This window comes from Cyanistes caeruleus, chromosome 4 (genome assembly GCF_971803275.1).
Source record: "Cyanistes caeruleus chromosome 4, bCyaCae1.hap1.1, whole genome shotgun sequence".
NCBI classification, from domain to species: domain Eukaryota; kingdom Metazoa; phylum Chordata; class Aves; order Passeriformes; family Paridae; genus Cyanistes; species Cyanistes caeruleus.
Genome location: NC_141704.1, coordinates 14,412,872 through 14,429,077, shown reverse-complemented (window position 1 = coordinate 14,429,077; position 16,206 = coordinate 14,412,872). Strand labels below are relative to the sequence as shown.

At 39.5% G+C, this 16,206-nt stretch overlaps 1 protein-coding gene across 1 annotated transcript; it reads right to left on the bottom strand.

Moving 5' to 3' along the window:
- Positions 1–240: 240 nt before the first annotated feature.
- Positions 241–15,309, bottom strand: DLD (dihydrolipoamide dehydrogenase). The gene is made up of 14 exons (XM_086886808.1): positions 15,037–15,309; positions 14,047–14,122; positions 13,253–13,332; positions 9,633–9,701; positions 7,825–7,894; positions 7,364–7,464; positions 6,919–7,062; positions 6,653–6,754; positions 5,420–5,610; positions 3,839–4,009; positions 3,262–3,451; positions 2,743–2,880; positions 1,356–1,445; positions 241–1,253 (listed from the first exon to the last, which is right to left on the bottom strand). Exons 1-14 carry the CDS (start codon positions 15,073–15,075, stop codon positions 1,188–1,190), a joined length of 1,527 nt encoding a protein of 508 aa, XP_086742934.1. The 5' UTR covers positions 15,076–15,309; the 3' UTR covers positions 241–1,187.
- Between the last annotated feature and the right edge of the window lie 897 nt (positions 15,310–16,206).

The following is a 16,206-nucleotide window of genomic DNA, read 5'->3' as shown; positions in this document are numbered from 1 at the left end:
GAAAAAGGACATGCACAATACCAGCAGGTATTAAGGTTTTCTTCAAGGCAGAAGAACCTGACAAAAAAGAAGTAATGGCACCTTGGAAAAGTTAAAATGAACTACTGGATTTAGGCATGCTCCATATACATATTAAAGATCTTCCAAGTATGCCATCTGTTTGTGAGCTTCCTCACATAATCAACAACCTAGACAATACAAGGATCCAATCAGCAAACAAAATCCAAGAAGACCCTCCAGTCATGTCAAATATTTATTAAGCTCTCTTGCTACAGAAGAGACAGAAAGGGAGAACAAAATAGAAAACAGAAGAGAAGAAAGTGTATCTTAATTGTGTGGAGAGCTGACACTGCAGCCCTTATGGGTGGAAGGTGCAGAAGAACCCTCAAGTCATAGCACTTAACAGCAAACACTGCTTCACTACCCAGTTTTAGCATTTCAAGTTTAAGAGAGCTGGACAATGGAAGCTTTAAAACCAAAAAAAATTAGGTAGCAGTACAATGAATTTGTCTTCAATCTTTCATTTCTCAATCAGCACTCAGATTTTCCCCTAACAAGTTTTCAATATGAAAACATGACATGGAGAATCACACAGAGAGTAATTTTCTCTTTAGAAAGTGAATATAATTGTAATTGATCTACACGAGCCCCTCCTCTCCCAGCATCCCAACACTACTAGGTCAAAACAAGTTTTGGTACTCATAGGCAAGAAGAAGGTTAAATACCAAAGTTAATCCCTTCAGAAGAAAACACATTTTTTGTGCGGAAGTGACAGTGGCATTTTAAGTGCCAGTGGCATTTTAAGTGCCAGCATTTAACTGGTTTATTGTGTCACTACTTCAAATAAGAAAACACAAAGTATTCTGGACAATTATCCAGAGTTCTGACCAGCACACCTGATAATCCCATGCAGCAGCAAAACGTTTGGTTTTGGAAAAGAAAAGAGTTCTGTCAGGCTGCTTTTCTGCAACATTCATTGTGTAAATAAACATGTAATTTTAAGTATTTAATTTACAGAGACTGGATAATTCCACTTGTTCCAAACTCTACTTGTTTAAATATCTGATGTTTAAAATTATGATATTCACTTAAGTCAGTCCTAAAATCCTCAGACTCAGCCTTCCATAAGGGCCCACAGTCCATTTTCAGAGATGTACTATATATGTACAAAGATCTGCTCTTTCATTTTAGAAGTTGATAGCTTTGCCAAAGGATGCTGCTAGGTTTGCTTCCCTGAAGGCTTCTGACACCGTCTGTAGAGAACAAACACAAAAAGTTACAAGTCATTAACAGCTACATGGAGTAACAGCATGTGTGTGTAATGATGTTCAACAGTCCCTTTAGAAAACACTTACTGGATGGGCATGGCAAACTCTGGCTACATCTTCACACGATGCTCCGTATTCCATAGCAAGGGCAGCTTCATTCACCATTTCACCAGCACCCTGTAATTTAATGGTACTTGCAATTAGCACAAATCCTCACACAGTTGTCCAGATTCTGCTGTATCAGTAACAGCTTATTTATAAGAATTTTCTGCTAAAAAAGTAAAGTTATGTTTTAACCAGCACTTCCATCTGTGTTCTAATATAAGTCATAAGTACTTAATCTTTTTGGTGACTGTGCTAAAACCCAGCTTAAATCTAAACATTGATGAGAGTACTTGTTCTCACATGCCTCAGAGTTGCGCAAAAGCTGGGCATTTTTCCATGAAAGAAAACCTACCCAAAACTTCAGTGTTTCCCTGAAAAGTTAAATAGATAACTAGATTTTAAAAAGCATGTTACTGCACCTACACCCTCATTTCTATTTGCTGTATTTATGCATATTTACTAAGAGAATGTATCTTTGAGGAGTCAAAAATAGTTAAATTTCCTCTATATACTAATACTAAGTATACTTAGTACTTAGATCCATGACCATAAGATTTCCCCTCAGTCCTTTCCTAATGAAGAAAATTAGATTTGTTGGTATGAGACGGACAAAGCTGTGTTTCCTTTAAGGCATGTTGGTTTCTAAATTACTGCAATTGCAAGAGAAAATAACTAACATAAAAATCTTATTGAGAACAGTTTGGTGTTTCTCTTGAAGAAAGCTGTACACAAAAATGTATGGAAGTGTTTCTGCAAACATATTTGCAGAATATATATTTTGAAAAAGAAAAATATTTACAGCTAAAAAACAAAACAGAGAAAGATAAGGGTCTAAACTTTGACAAAAAAAACCCAAAAATCTCCTAAGCAGGAGAAATCCCAAAGGTTTCTTTACTCTAAATTCCACAAATTACTGACCCCAGATTTGGTGACTGCAGCCTAAGATTACCACCTTTGCTGAAGTCTTTAGCTGGAGAGAAGGAAAAAAAGAAAACACCAATGAAAAAGCCACAGTCTTTTCAGCTCCCTCAACTTCCAAAAGTTGAATCAGCAATTTCTGCTGCTCCCTCAAGTATTTGGCAGTATTCATAAAAACAAAACAAAACACCACACCACCACCAAAAAATCTCACCACACAAAAATGGCCAAAGAAACCAAATAACCACAGCAATTCAAGAGGAGAAAAAAAAGCTGGGCTTTCTTCTTAGTTACACCAAAGTAACTAAAATGTGGAAAGGGGTGCAGAACATTAAAAAAAAGTAATGAACTCAAACCTTCCTGTTCACAAACACCAGTTCTAATTTCAACAACTATGCAACACTAAATAAGAACATCACAAGGCCAAGAAAGCACAATTGATGACACTTACTGAACCTAAAATGTGTGCACCCAACATCCTGTCTGTAGACTTTTGACTAAGAATCTTCACCATGCCATCTGTGTCAGCATTTGTCTTTGCTCTACTGTTTGCAGCAAATGGAAATTTCCCAATTTTGTATTCCACACCCTGCAAAACAGATGTTTTACTGAGTTAATGACCAATGAAAACAATGTAACCAACTGTTACATACATGAGGAGAAGCAATACAGAACTAAAACAGGAGACACAGAGGAATGTACATGAACAATCACCAGAAGTAGTATAAGAGTGTACTAAAACAGATTAATTTGCAAACAAACAAATATTAATGTCACAGAATGCAAGTCATTAAAGAGAACTGTGGTTCTTGGGAGAGTGGGATGCACAACAGCATCATTCACTTACACCCCCCTAAGCAATATATTCAAATGCAGAAATTTGGATAAAGTAGCTAGATAAACAACCAGAGAGTAAAATCAGGCCCAAGGTGGAAAAGCAGTTTTTGTTGTAAAAGAAAACAAGCAATACCTCTTCTTTCAGTTGTTCTTCTGACTTTCCAACCCAGGCCACTTCAGGGTGAGTGTAGATCACAGAGGGAACGCAGTTATAGTCAATGTGAACTGCTCCCCCAGCCATGCCTTCTACACAAATAATGCCTTCATCCTCAGCTTTGTGGGCCAGCATAGGTCCAGCAACTACATCACCAATAGCATAGATGCTATCAGACCAATGAAACAGAATAAGACACTGTTTAAAAACATCCTAGCACACCTGGGCTACCTTTCATAAGTCTTTTGAAACATGTTACTGAAAACTCTTATTCAAAACAGATTAGAATACTTCATTTTAGCAGTTACCACAGAATGACTACACTTCAAAAGGTACTTAGTGACATGAAACAGACATTGACCTTTAAGTTACAAAACTTCAAAGGCTGACTAAAAATTTTAAGGTACTGAAATGATACAGATATCTTGAGTTTTCTTTTCAGAAAAGGAAAATATGTTCTGCAATTAAAAACCAGAAGTGCTCTAGTAAGTTAAACTTTAAAAATAAATGTTCTTCATAAAAAAAAAAAAAGGAAAAAAAAATTAGTTTTACTTACTTTGGAATCTTGGTTTGGAATCTGTTGTTGACTGGAATTCTTCCCCTCTTATCAAGTTCAATTCCAAGTTCCTCAAGACCTAGATTTTTTGTAAAAGGGCGCCTACCGATGCAAACTAGGAGCACATCACAAGTTATTACTTCTGCCTTGCCACCAGCAGCAGCTTCAACACTACAGTAAAATAAGAAGCAAAAATGCTAAGCTGTAAACTTGCAGCCTTATCTCTCTCTGACTAGTAACTAGTATGACCTAAGATGGTGACCTCCTGTCTGGGTCTAGCACCCAAAGTACTTCATTCAGCCTTCCCCATGCTTCCTCCTTGCAAGAGTTCAGTAAAATAGGGAAGAAGGGGCAACACCTCTTACTACATTTCTTAACAATTGTTAGAGAGAAATTCAGGGTGTATTTTCAATAACAAATAGCATGACCGGACAGGATCAAATCTGTAAAGCAAACTAATTGCTTCTGAGTACTTGTCACCCAAAGTATATATGCTTTGGGATGGGGTCGAGCCATGTATTCTGAGCAAGCTTTCTTCTGGCCCAGGAACCAAACATGTGTTAGCAGCTGCCATGCATTCCATGCATCCCTCAAGTGCATTTTGTGTTTAACTGCACCCAGAACAAGATCAGTTCATGTACTCAGAGCACAAGAACCAAAGCATGGGAAGTGAGGATAATTGGAAGTGCGCTTCAAAAGCATACTCTGAACCAAAACGATACTCTAAAAGTAGGAACAGACTACATGAGAGATCCAACCAGCATCAGCAAGGCATATAAAGAAGCCCATGTCCTGGACCTTTACAGTGATGGATGACAGACTACCCCAAGCTACAGTGATACATCAAGTACAAGTCACCGTATTAAGTCTCCAGTGAAAAAACATTCAAGCTTATTTTTGTGAAGTAACATCAAGTATTTTTGTAAAGTACAAAAATACTTTTTGTTTCTGCATAGAGAATCCATTAACACAAATGGAACTAGTGCATACTTATGGACTTCTACTAAGCAAATTTGCTTCATATGCTTCTGTATTAACTGTTCACATTAGTCGCATCTCACTGAAACTTCAAAGGTCTTGAGTATAACCATTAAAATAGACTCTTTGGGTAATTTCATTTATTTCTGTTCAAGAACAATAATATCTCTGCCATGCTTACCCTAAGACATGATGACCTTCCAGTATGTCAAGAATTGTCATATTGTCAAGAATTAATGGCTTGGAAATTACTGTATGAACAATCATGGTATTTATCCTAATTATACCAGAAGCAAATATCTTCCATGAAAAGAATGATTTACAGTTCTGTTTTTATTACTGATCTCATTATAACAGTGGTTTTATGCCAGCAAGCCCTCAACTCAAGTCAATGGAACCTCTCCTGTATAAGCAACTTAGGATTTAATAAACCCAAATTATGAGGTCTGTAAGTTACAAAGGCAGATAAACATTTAACTGCACTAAAGAATTAATTTTCATTCCTGTTTAAAAAATAGTATCAGACTGTATTTTGAAATAGGTTTGATGGATTGGGAGGAAGAATATATTTTGCATTCCTTTAGTTTTATGTTAAACACTTACGCTACATCTATTTTTCCATCTGGTCTCTTGGTAGCACCAGTAACTTTGGTGTTCAGTTTAAACTTGAATCCCTGCTTCTGAAGAATACGTTGGAAGTTTTTAGAGATCTCCATGTCAATTCCCATTCCACCAACATGGCCCATGAACTCAACGGCTGTCACATCTGCACCGAGGCGCTGCCAAACTGAACCCTGCATTCACAAAACAGATAAAAAGAGTTTTTGAAAAGCAAACTTCATATACTTTTACTGTAATATTTACAACAGACTATAAACTCTTCTAGAACAAGGTAACACATAACAGCAAACTGGTGAGTTTCTACAAACATGACAGCATAAAATAAGTTCAACTTTCCCCAGCCTTTCAACAAAAAGATTTATCATTGTTTATTTGCAGACTGAAAACTTCCATGACCAAATAGCCAACAAAAACTTAACTTGTGTGTTTTATACTATAGGTATAGAAGAAATCCAAAATCAAAGAATCTGAAAGGAAAACCCAAAGGGAATTGCTTGTGGTGCTCTTATACCATTACTAATTAATCAAAACAATACCGCATTAAGGAAATTTTATGCAACAAAATGGAGCCACTGCTGGTCCTGTCTGTATTTATAACCTTAACCATGTTCAACCTTATCAACAAAACCCACGTACACCCTATTTACCTGCAGTTACCCATATCCACCCAATACAGAATTTCACTTTGCTTACTCTTGCCCAGCTTAATGGTCAGAAGGCTAAGCAGATGGACACAGCTTCCAGCAGCTACAATACCAGGAAATATAAATTCTTTCTGGAACGTGTAGGTGTGACGCAAAAGGACTCAGACGATGATGAACTACAAAGTCTCCATGCTTCTGGCTGATAGAATATGTACTATCAAACCACATTAAACATCTCTTAAGATTAACTACTAAACATAAGAATTTATCCTGACTATCCTGGCATTCCCTCCACATCCTTACTCCTACAAAACAGAAAAATAAATATTCAAGGCCCTGTATGCTCCTCTCTCATTTCCCTGCTTATCTAACCAGCTGCAGAAGTACTGACCCAGCAAACACTTATCCCAGCTTTTCTGGTAAAAAAATGGAGCTCACAGGCTATGAAGTTTGAACAGATTCACTACAACTCACTGAACTGTTAAATCACAGCAGAAACATCAAATACAACAAAAAATAACACCCTTTTCCATTACAAATTAAAAGTCAAGTGGTTTAAATTTCCTCTCACCAGTTCCACACCAATGACTCCTGCACCAATGACAACCATCTTTTCAGGAACTTTTTTCAGTGAGAGTGCACCAGTGGATGACACAATGTTATCTTCATCAATCTAATGACAAAGAAATGCACAAAGCGAGGTTTACAATCTCTTTTACATATTATATACAAAGCACACAGATCGTGAAGCGCAATCAAGTGCAAACCAGTATTACACATTAAATTATGTGGCTATGAGACACTGAAAAGGAAGTACAATTGAGTTCAAATACGTACAGTAATTCCAGGGAAGGGAGCAACTTCTGAGCCTGTGGCTATGAGTATGTTCTTTGTATTGATAACTTGTGTGCTGCCATCTTCTTTAGTTGCAGTGACTTGGTTTTTGCCAGTTATTTTTCCAAACCCAGATACATGTACAACCTTTAGTAATCAGAACACAGTGAAGTCAGGCTCAAATATGTAAGTTTGGCTACATTTCATTAATGCTTAGAAATGCTGCTAAAACATCTCTCTGTATCGCTATGTGGTACAAATACTACTCCTTTAAGCAGATTAAGAATGAAGGCACTGAGCATTTAAAAGTATTCTGGAAGTGAATTCTGCCACAAATTCTGCCCTTGTCATATCAGTAACTCTAATTTATACAGTAGTACGAAAATGTAAAAAGTAAGAAATTCATATCAGAAAAATAGATATACCTCACTATATAATCCAAACTAACCTTGTTTTGTTTAAATAAATGAGCAATTCCACCTGTTAAGGCCTTCACTGCACTACTCTTCTGTTCCATCATCTTCTCTAGATTCAAACGGATTCCTGTAACTAAGGTTGAAACAAAATAACTTACATCAGGCATTGCAGTGTGTTAATGTTAAAGGAGCTAACCTCAACACAGTTAACAGCTGGCACAGAAAGATGTATTCAATGGCCCTACTAAATGCTAAAGCTTACATTCAACAACTGCTATGCTAAAAACCACTATTGCACTTTCCAACTATAACTTACCTAGCCATTATTCAGAGTTCAAAGAGCAGTCCCTAAGCCTCCAAATGACAGATAAAGGACATTATTTATAACTAAAAATTTTCTGAACAGAAAATCATACTAATCAGATTTGAAAGACTAAATTTACTTCTTGGTGGAAACCACTTATGTAAGAGGCACTGAGAGCTCTTCACTCACTTTCAATTCCTCTGTTAGCGAAATCTTTTCCATGGGCCAAATGATACAGATGAGAGTTGTTCAGCAAGGCCTAAAACAGACATACAAATACATGAATTTGGACACACATTCACAAGAAAAAGTTATTTATTATAAGGAAGAATAATTATACTATTTGCAAAATGTTCTCACTATTAAGTTTGATACATACATATTTGAAAAAGCGTATTTCAACCACAGAAATTGTACACAGTAGCTCCTACTGAAATACTCAATAAAGTTACATACTTCACATAGAAATACAAAACAGTTACATCCACACCTATCTTTTTTGCTCATTTCACCACAGAAATCAGTAATTGCTCCACAGAGATTAAAAAAAATAGAAGGAACAAACTGAGCAGGGGAAAAGAAAGGTAATTCTGACTGATGGCCAAAGAGAAGATACAGAAAAACTGGACAAGGAAAATCTAAACTAAACATTAAAGTGCCTGTTAAGATTTTAGCCTGTGGAGACATATGAGTTAAATTTTGAGGCTTTGTGCTGCTGAAGTTTCTATAACCACATAGCCAGCTGAGCTGGATGGTTTGGAGCTAGCTCAGGTATATGGATCTTCCAAATCCATAGATAAAATTAGAATATTTTTTTATATGGATGGCTATAAATTAGCAGCTTCAAATTCAGAACCTCAATAATTGTATTTCAATTAGAAATAACAATATAGTTAAGGCAGGATCTTACTTAGAAAATTGATTCCTTTGTTATAGCCACCCCAAATATGAAATGATCTGTATCTTCACAAGGACAACAGTGCAAGTTTGCACAGACTAATAAGATAATTCCATTTTTATAATTTTTATCAACTGTCTTTGAAAGTAATTTTTCCACTTCACGTAACTGACACAGCCCTGAATCTGTAACATCCACATTACTTGAAAGATGTAACCATCACTTTCAGCAACAAGAAAGGAAAATAAAAACCCATGCCAAATGTATTATTTTGGATGGTTTTCTGGAAAGGAATATTAGAATTATTCGTTACAGCTTTGGTGTACACAGCCTACATATCCACTACTTAAGTTTATTGCCATTCAAACAAACTCTAGATAGCATTCAAGTTTAGCCATTGGTTTAATAGTATTTTCATAATAACCCTAAAGGATTAAGGAAAAAAAAAGGGACGTGAGAAGTTAGTTAAATAGATCCTAGCAAAGTTTCAAATTTCAAGGTGTGGATTGACATTTTTGAGTGGTGCTTCAATATATTAAGATACTCTGAACTTCATTAAAATGACTACTAAGATGTTTAGAAAAATTAATACAATATTAAAATAAAAACATAGTATTTATACTGTATTTTTTCCTCCCATGCTAATGGAACCTCTTGAGCGAAAGGATTAGAAACAGCAATACAGTTAGGAGGGATCTTGTTAAGAATATTATGTCTGTACTACAGCCATCACAACCTGGCATTAGCAGTGTCTTCCTTCACCAGCTGGGTGCTATTGAGGCAGATACCCCAGCAACAGCACTGCTCTTGTGGAGATAACAAGACCTCACCTCAAAGGCTGAGGTTTGAAATTACTTTAAACTAGATTGGCAATGTCAAATATGAAGTTCCTATTAATCTTTTCTTGCTTGTCTTTTTTTTCTGAGTGCATGTGTTGGACTCAGCTCTTTCTCTCCATATGTGCATTACTCCACACAAGCATCACCGGCTTCACCTCCAGGCTATTCTGTACATGTACATCCATCTTGAGAAACTCCTTCCAAGTGAAGCACATCATGTCAACTGTTTAATGAAGCTGTGATAAACTATACACACTTACCTTGGATGGAATACATCCAACATTCAGACAGGTTCCCCCTAACGTTGCATTTTTTTCTACACAGACAGTCTGAGGAAAAAGAACAGAGGGGAAAAAAAAGAATGTTTTAGTAATACTATGCCATCATTTCCTTATAGGCTACCTCACAATTTAGAATTGATGACAAAGACATTTGTCCACTTGTCTGGTAATTCTACCTCTACAAGTGTCCCATTAAATTCATTCCTAGATCTATTTTACAGCTCATATTTCCCATCTGTCATTTTTTGTTAACTTAAAACCCACAAAGTAGCTCTTTGCAACCAAATTCTCTACCAAACAACAGCCTATGCACCATTCATACTTTCATACAATTGCTGTCCTACTACAAAAATCTACAAAGTAAATAACAAATACAACACTAAGTCCAGTGAAGGATGTTCCCTAACAATTACAGAAAAAACTGCAAAAAGCAGAACATGTAAATCATGTGAAGATTCATAAAAACAAGAAAACAACTGGTAAGTGAACTGGCATGGATTGAAATCCCTTGATGCAATATCTTCTTCAAAGAAAACAAAACAGCACAGAACCCCCAAGCCACAAACAACATTTCCTCCCACTGCTATAAAGTTGTACCAACACCTATAAAGAAAGAGAAAACAAAAATCAAGTAAAGCAAAACCAAACAAAAACAAGGTCAATAGCAACAGGGATGGAAAATATGTCATCTCCTTCTCATTAAACTGACAACATCAAAGTGTGCAAAGGACAAAAACAACTGCCAAACCTTCATATAAAAACAGATCACTGGGAGACAAGAATGGGGGAGAAAGTATCCTGAACTATTTTTGTAGGAACAAAGGAATTGGCATCTCCTTCTTTGGAAGGCACACACATATTCAAAATAATTGTTCCTTTACACTCTTCAGAGTGGTTTACACTCTTCAGAGTTCCAGTCCATTGAGAGGCAACTACCTAGGTGAAAGCCTTTCACAATTTCTTCAACTTGCTGCTTATGTGCTAAGGTAGGGATGATGGTAACATGAAAAACAGAATTCATCACATCAAATCACAAGACCATTCTGAGACATGCTTATCCCCTACCTCCCCCTCCTCTTGTTTTAGGCACATGAATATACGAAACACAACACAAGGGATTTAAAAGCTGCACTATGGATCAAACAGCACCAGACTGCTCCTACCTTTTCCCAATAAGAATGTTCTGCCTCATCCGTTTTACATAAACTTCACTGAGAAGGCGATGCAAAGCTTTTGGAAAGCAAATACCCAGAGAACACTATTGGCAATAACATGGGATGCTGTGGTGGTTATACAAGGACTCAATGCCTGTGCTAGCAGAAATAGCAATAAAATTGAAATTTAAGTAATTCAGTACAGAAGAATCAGGTTCTTCCATGGATGATGTAACTATGAAATCTTTTTGCCAGTCTGCTAAAAACATCTCCATACATTCCTCAAGGGCATCAAAAACATTCGACATGTTTATTCAATGACAATGGCGACATACAGAAGTATGTCAAAGCATTTTCCCATCTCTAACTAGCTATGAAACAGTGTATTTATTATATTAACAGTATAATTATTTTTTACTATGATAAAAAACAGAATCCAGGGCACTTTGTAGCCCCTTTGTGTATGGTATCCTATTGTTACTCACAGATATGAAGCACTCAAAGACAGTACTGTTCCAAGAAAAGCTGCTTATAGCCAGCCACAAAAATAGCTTTAGAATAATCGAACATGAACTCACAAGGCAGAAAGCCACAATCTTAATTAAAACCTGCAGGACTGAGCACCTTTTTTTCTCAGGCTGCTAGTGAAGTAGCCACATACATCTAGAAGCAAGAGCATTTACTATGACAAAACAGTAATTCACAAAGATGTGTAAAGACAACTCAATTATTTTGCACTAGGTCACAGGCAGATGTACAACTTAATGGAATCTCAAACATTTATATTTTGGGACAGTTACATATTAGAAGGCTAAAAGATACCCAAAAAGATACTACTGACACCCAGTTATGGGAGTACTGACCAATGAGGGACAACACTCAGAATTACAGACCTCCTTCTCCAAAGAGTCAACATCAAAGACATTGAGTGAGGTGATTCCCACCCTCTACTCTGCTCTCATGAGACCCCACCTGGAGTGCTGTGTCCAGCTCTGGGCCCCCGACACAAGACAGATGTGGACCTGCTGGAGTGAGTTTAGAGGAAGCCACCAAGTTGACCACAGTGCTGGAGCAGCTCTCCTATAAGGACAGACTGAGAAGGCTCTGGGAGGACCTTACAACAACCTTCTAGTATTTAAAGGGGGCTTGCAAGAAGGCTGGGGAGGGACTTTTCACATTCAGTGACAGAAACAGCCTTAAGCTGAAGGGCATAGATTTACATCAGCTCTTAAGAAGGAGCTCTTTACTATGAGTGAGGCACAGGAAAAGGTTGTCCAGAGAAGCTGTGGATGCCCCACTCCTGAATGTTCAAGGCCGGCTGGATGGGTATCTGAATAACATGGTCTAATGGAAGGTATCCCTGCCCATGGCAGGGGAGTTGGAACGAGGCCAGCTTTAACATCCCTTCCAACCCAAACCATTATGTGATTCTACGATGTATCAGGTGGCTCAGGGCCTTGTACAGCCAAGTTCTGAAAATTCTGAAAGATGAAGACTACATACTGCATGGGCCCCTATTCCTGTGCTTCACTGGAACTCATCACCAGGAGCTCTGGTCCTTGCCAGGTGGTCAAACCAGCTCATTTCAGTCATGAAGTCTATTTTAGGTAATTCAGAAACATTGTGACATATCAAACAGCAGAAACATGCTCAAGACTGCTAGCACCACCTTCTGAGAGTTCCAGATAATTATGAGAACAATAATGCAATGCCAAGAGTGTCAGCTGGTCTCATATTAAGAAGTGAAAGCAAAAAAACATCCTGAAATCACATTTTGTATTTTTGTAAGCTTAAAAACCATCTGAAATATATTATACACATACACCTCTCACGATAATTAATTGACACACCAATAGTACACATCAGACACAAACTGCCTCTTCTGAAAGGCGTTCAAAGACAACAGGCAGAAAAGAGATTAACATAAATAAATGTAACTAAGATTCTACAGTATTTCTACATACATATTTTTGCCTCTAAAATTCTCACATGGCAGTAGAATTCCACTAATCACGTTCAAAAAGTGTTATCAGTTGAATATGGCTTTTTCCCTTTCTGAGTTCCCTCAATCTGTTATTCAAAATATTTTCCAGTGGTCTTTCTGTCACTCATTTTCTCTTTATTTTTCCCTCTGTTGTGAGAAAAAATCCTTCCTAGCACTGTTTTCTCACCTTCTCTTTCACAAGAGTGTAAGCCCACCTCAATTATCAGTTCCAACCAAAAACCAAGCTCTCCTAAGCAGCTCTGTCAGTAGCAGGGCTATAAAGAGTAATACAGACATCCATTTCAAATTCTGCATAATCTGTGTAAGCAAGGTAAGGAAAGATTAACAAAACATGCCAACAGCATCTGGTGGCCCATGATGTGACAGAAGAATTACAGTATTACACAGACACCTTTCAAGTTCACCTGGATGAGTATTCTGCTATCTGAGCGAGGCCTCACCTTAAATCCAAGCTGAGCTGCTTTGATAGCAGCAACATATCCTCCAGGCCCAGAGCCAATAACTGTGACGTCAGCATCAACTGAAACATAGAATAGTTGAGTTATTGCTTTTTCGGCAAAATAACTGCATATTAAGAATTATGCAAGTTAATGAAATAGGATTAAATAAGAAAGCTATGCCTTGTATCTGAAAGTAACTTTCTGAACATGGGGAACAGTTGTGTAAAGGTATTCGTCCCACAAGAAAAATAATCAGTCTTAAATTTCACAAGGAAAATAATGTAAAATGGCATCAAGAAACTGAATTTCCCATCCCTCTTGTTCTAAAGCCTTTAAGAACTTAACTCAAGATGTCTCCATAGTTTACTGTAACATTTTTTCAACATACTCTCTATTGATGTTTAGCACAAAACATAAATGCTTACTGAATGCCACAAATTTATAAAGGGGAAAACATGCCTGCAATAGGTATCTGTGCAACCTCTATTGATTATAAAGCAGTGGAAGCTATGAACTTTGTACCTAATTCATATCTTGTAACCACAATCTCTTTCAGAACATTAATTAATACTGATTAATTAATTTATAACAATGGTGAAGTTCCACCTTTTATTTACAGCTTTAGCTTGAAATCATATTATGCAAATAAACCACAATTTTCATCTAAATCTCCACCCTGACATGGACTTCTTCTGGAAGACTGATTTCTGAGTTTGAAGTATTGTTCTGGTTTTTGTGGGATCTGTGTTGGTGGGGTTTTTTTGCCAAAAAAAAGGTTTCTCACAAGAAATTACCTTGATCAGCATAGGACCTCTGTGGCACTGCACAAACCCCCTGAAGACCATGATGAATCCGATCAAAATGGCTTCTCTAGAAAGGAAAAAAAAAAAAAAAGAACCCCTTAGTTTTACAAGTTTATGTCTATCATCGAGGGAAAATAAGCATTCAGTCACACACAGATGAACACACAGTTACTGTCACCAGTTAACCAAAGCAGGAACAGCATGACTGAAGCACAGTGGGCACCGACTGGCACAAGAGGCAGAAGTTGCTCTGCCACCTCAGTCTGTCATCACACCTGTTCTCAGGTCAGTCTCACCTCAGGCTGCCTCTAACTACGAAACTTTCAACTGTTTATATGACGCTCTCAAACCGCATAATGACATAAACTGTACATCCACAGAAGTTCAGAAAGAGCCTTGTTCTGTAACCAACCCCTTCAGCCACTTCCTATAAGTAGGCAGCTGCATCACATAGGAGGTGCGGGAGGGCAAGTTTTTTTAACCTTTACGAAAAAATAATGGGACAGAACAGAACAGCTGCTACAAACACACGGAGGGCCGATCACCGTGTAACTGGAGTAGAGGATGTCCCTGGAAGCACTTGCTAAGTCCCCAGCACCGCAGCCCAAAAGCGGGGCCGGCTGACGGCGGCGCTTTTCGCAGTCACCGCGGCCGCGGCCTCCCGCGGGCCGGGACAGCGGGGGACCAGCACCGACAACGCACACGGCAGCAGGGAGGCTGGTCCCTGCCGCTCACGGACCCTGAGGGCCGCCGCAGCCGCCGCGTCCCCTCCGCCCGGCCGAGCGGGGAAGGAAAGGGACAGCGGAGCAGGGAGGGGAGCGTGGCCAAGGCCCGCGCCCGTCTCAAGGCACGACTCCGGCCCCGCCCGCCCCTGGCGGCCTGAGGGGGTCTAAAGAAAGCCCCAGGCCCGAGCTGCCCGGAGCGGCTTCCGTCCCCTGTCCCCTCCCTTGCCCTCCCCTCGCCGCCCCGCCGGTGCCGTACCCGAGCGAGCGCACAGGAGACGCGGCCCCAGCGCTGCATGTCCGCGGTGCCGCCTCGCCCCGGCCGCTCAAGGACTCCGCGGACGCGCGCAGGCGCAGTGCCGGGCGGGCGCGGGGCGGGGCCAAGGCGGCAGCGGGGCCTCAGGCGAGCCGCGGGCACGGCCCAGGCCAGCCCCGCCTGCGCTGGGACACCTGCACCGCACCCAGGCGGGTTTGGAATGTCTCCAGAGGGGGAGGCCCGCGACCGCCCTGGGCAGCTGTTCCAGTGCTCTGTCACCCTCACGTAAAGTTCTTCCTCATCCTGAGGTAGAACTTCTCGTATTTTTTTTTGTGGCCAACGCTACCCGACCTGTCGCTGGCATCGCTGAAAAGAGTCTGGCACATCCTCTTGACACCAGTCTTTGAGATATTTATATATCTATTTATAATATAGAATCTATATCTATATATTTTTTGGAATCAGAGAATCACAGAATATGCTGAGTTGGAAGGGGCCCCCACCAGGATCCAACTCCTGGCCCTGCACAGGACACCCCAAGAGTCACACCCTGTGCCTGAGACCATTGTCCAAACACTTCTTGAACTCCGTCAGGCTGGTGCTGTGACTCCTTCTCTGGGCAGCCTGTTCCAGTGCCCAACCACCCTCCTGAAGAAGAAACTTTTCCTAATATCCAGTCTAAACATCCCCTGACTCAACTTTGTGATGTTTCCTCAAATCCTGTCACTGATCACGAGAATGAAGAGGTGAGCACCTGCCTTTCTACAGCCCCTCATGAGGAATGTTCAAGAGCACAAAAAGGTCTCCCCTCAGTCTCCTCCTGAACAGACCAAGCAGCATCATAAAGTCTCATAAATCTTCTCCTCAGAAGGTTTCTTCTTCAGACCCCTCACCATCCTCACAGCGTCCTTTGGATGTTCTCAAATAACTTAATGTCTTTTTTATATTGTGATGCCCAAAACTGCTTCCAGGATTTGAAGTGAGGCCAGCCCAGTGCAGAGCAGGGTGGGACAATCCCCTCCCTTGCCCAGCTGGTGATGCCCCCGAGGACATGGTTGGCTCTCCTGGCTGCCAGGGCACTGCTGATTCATATTCAACTTCACACTTGAATGTATTGATGAGATCCCTTCTCAGTCTTCTCTTGATTAAGCAGGCCCAGCTCCCTCAGCCTCT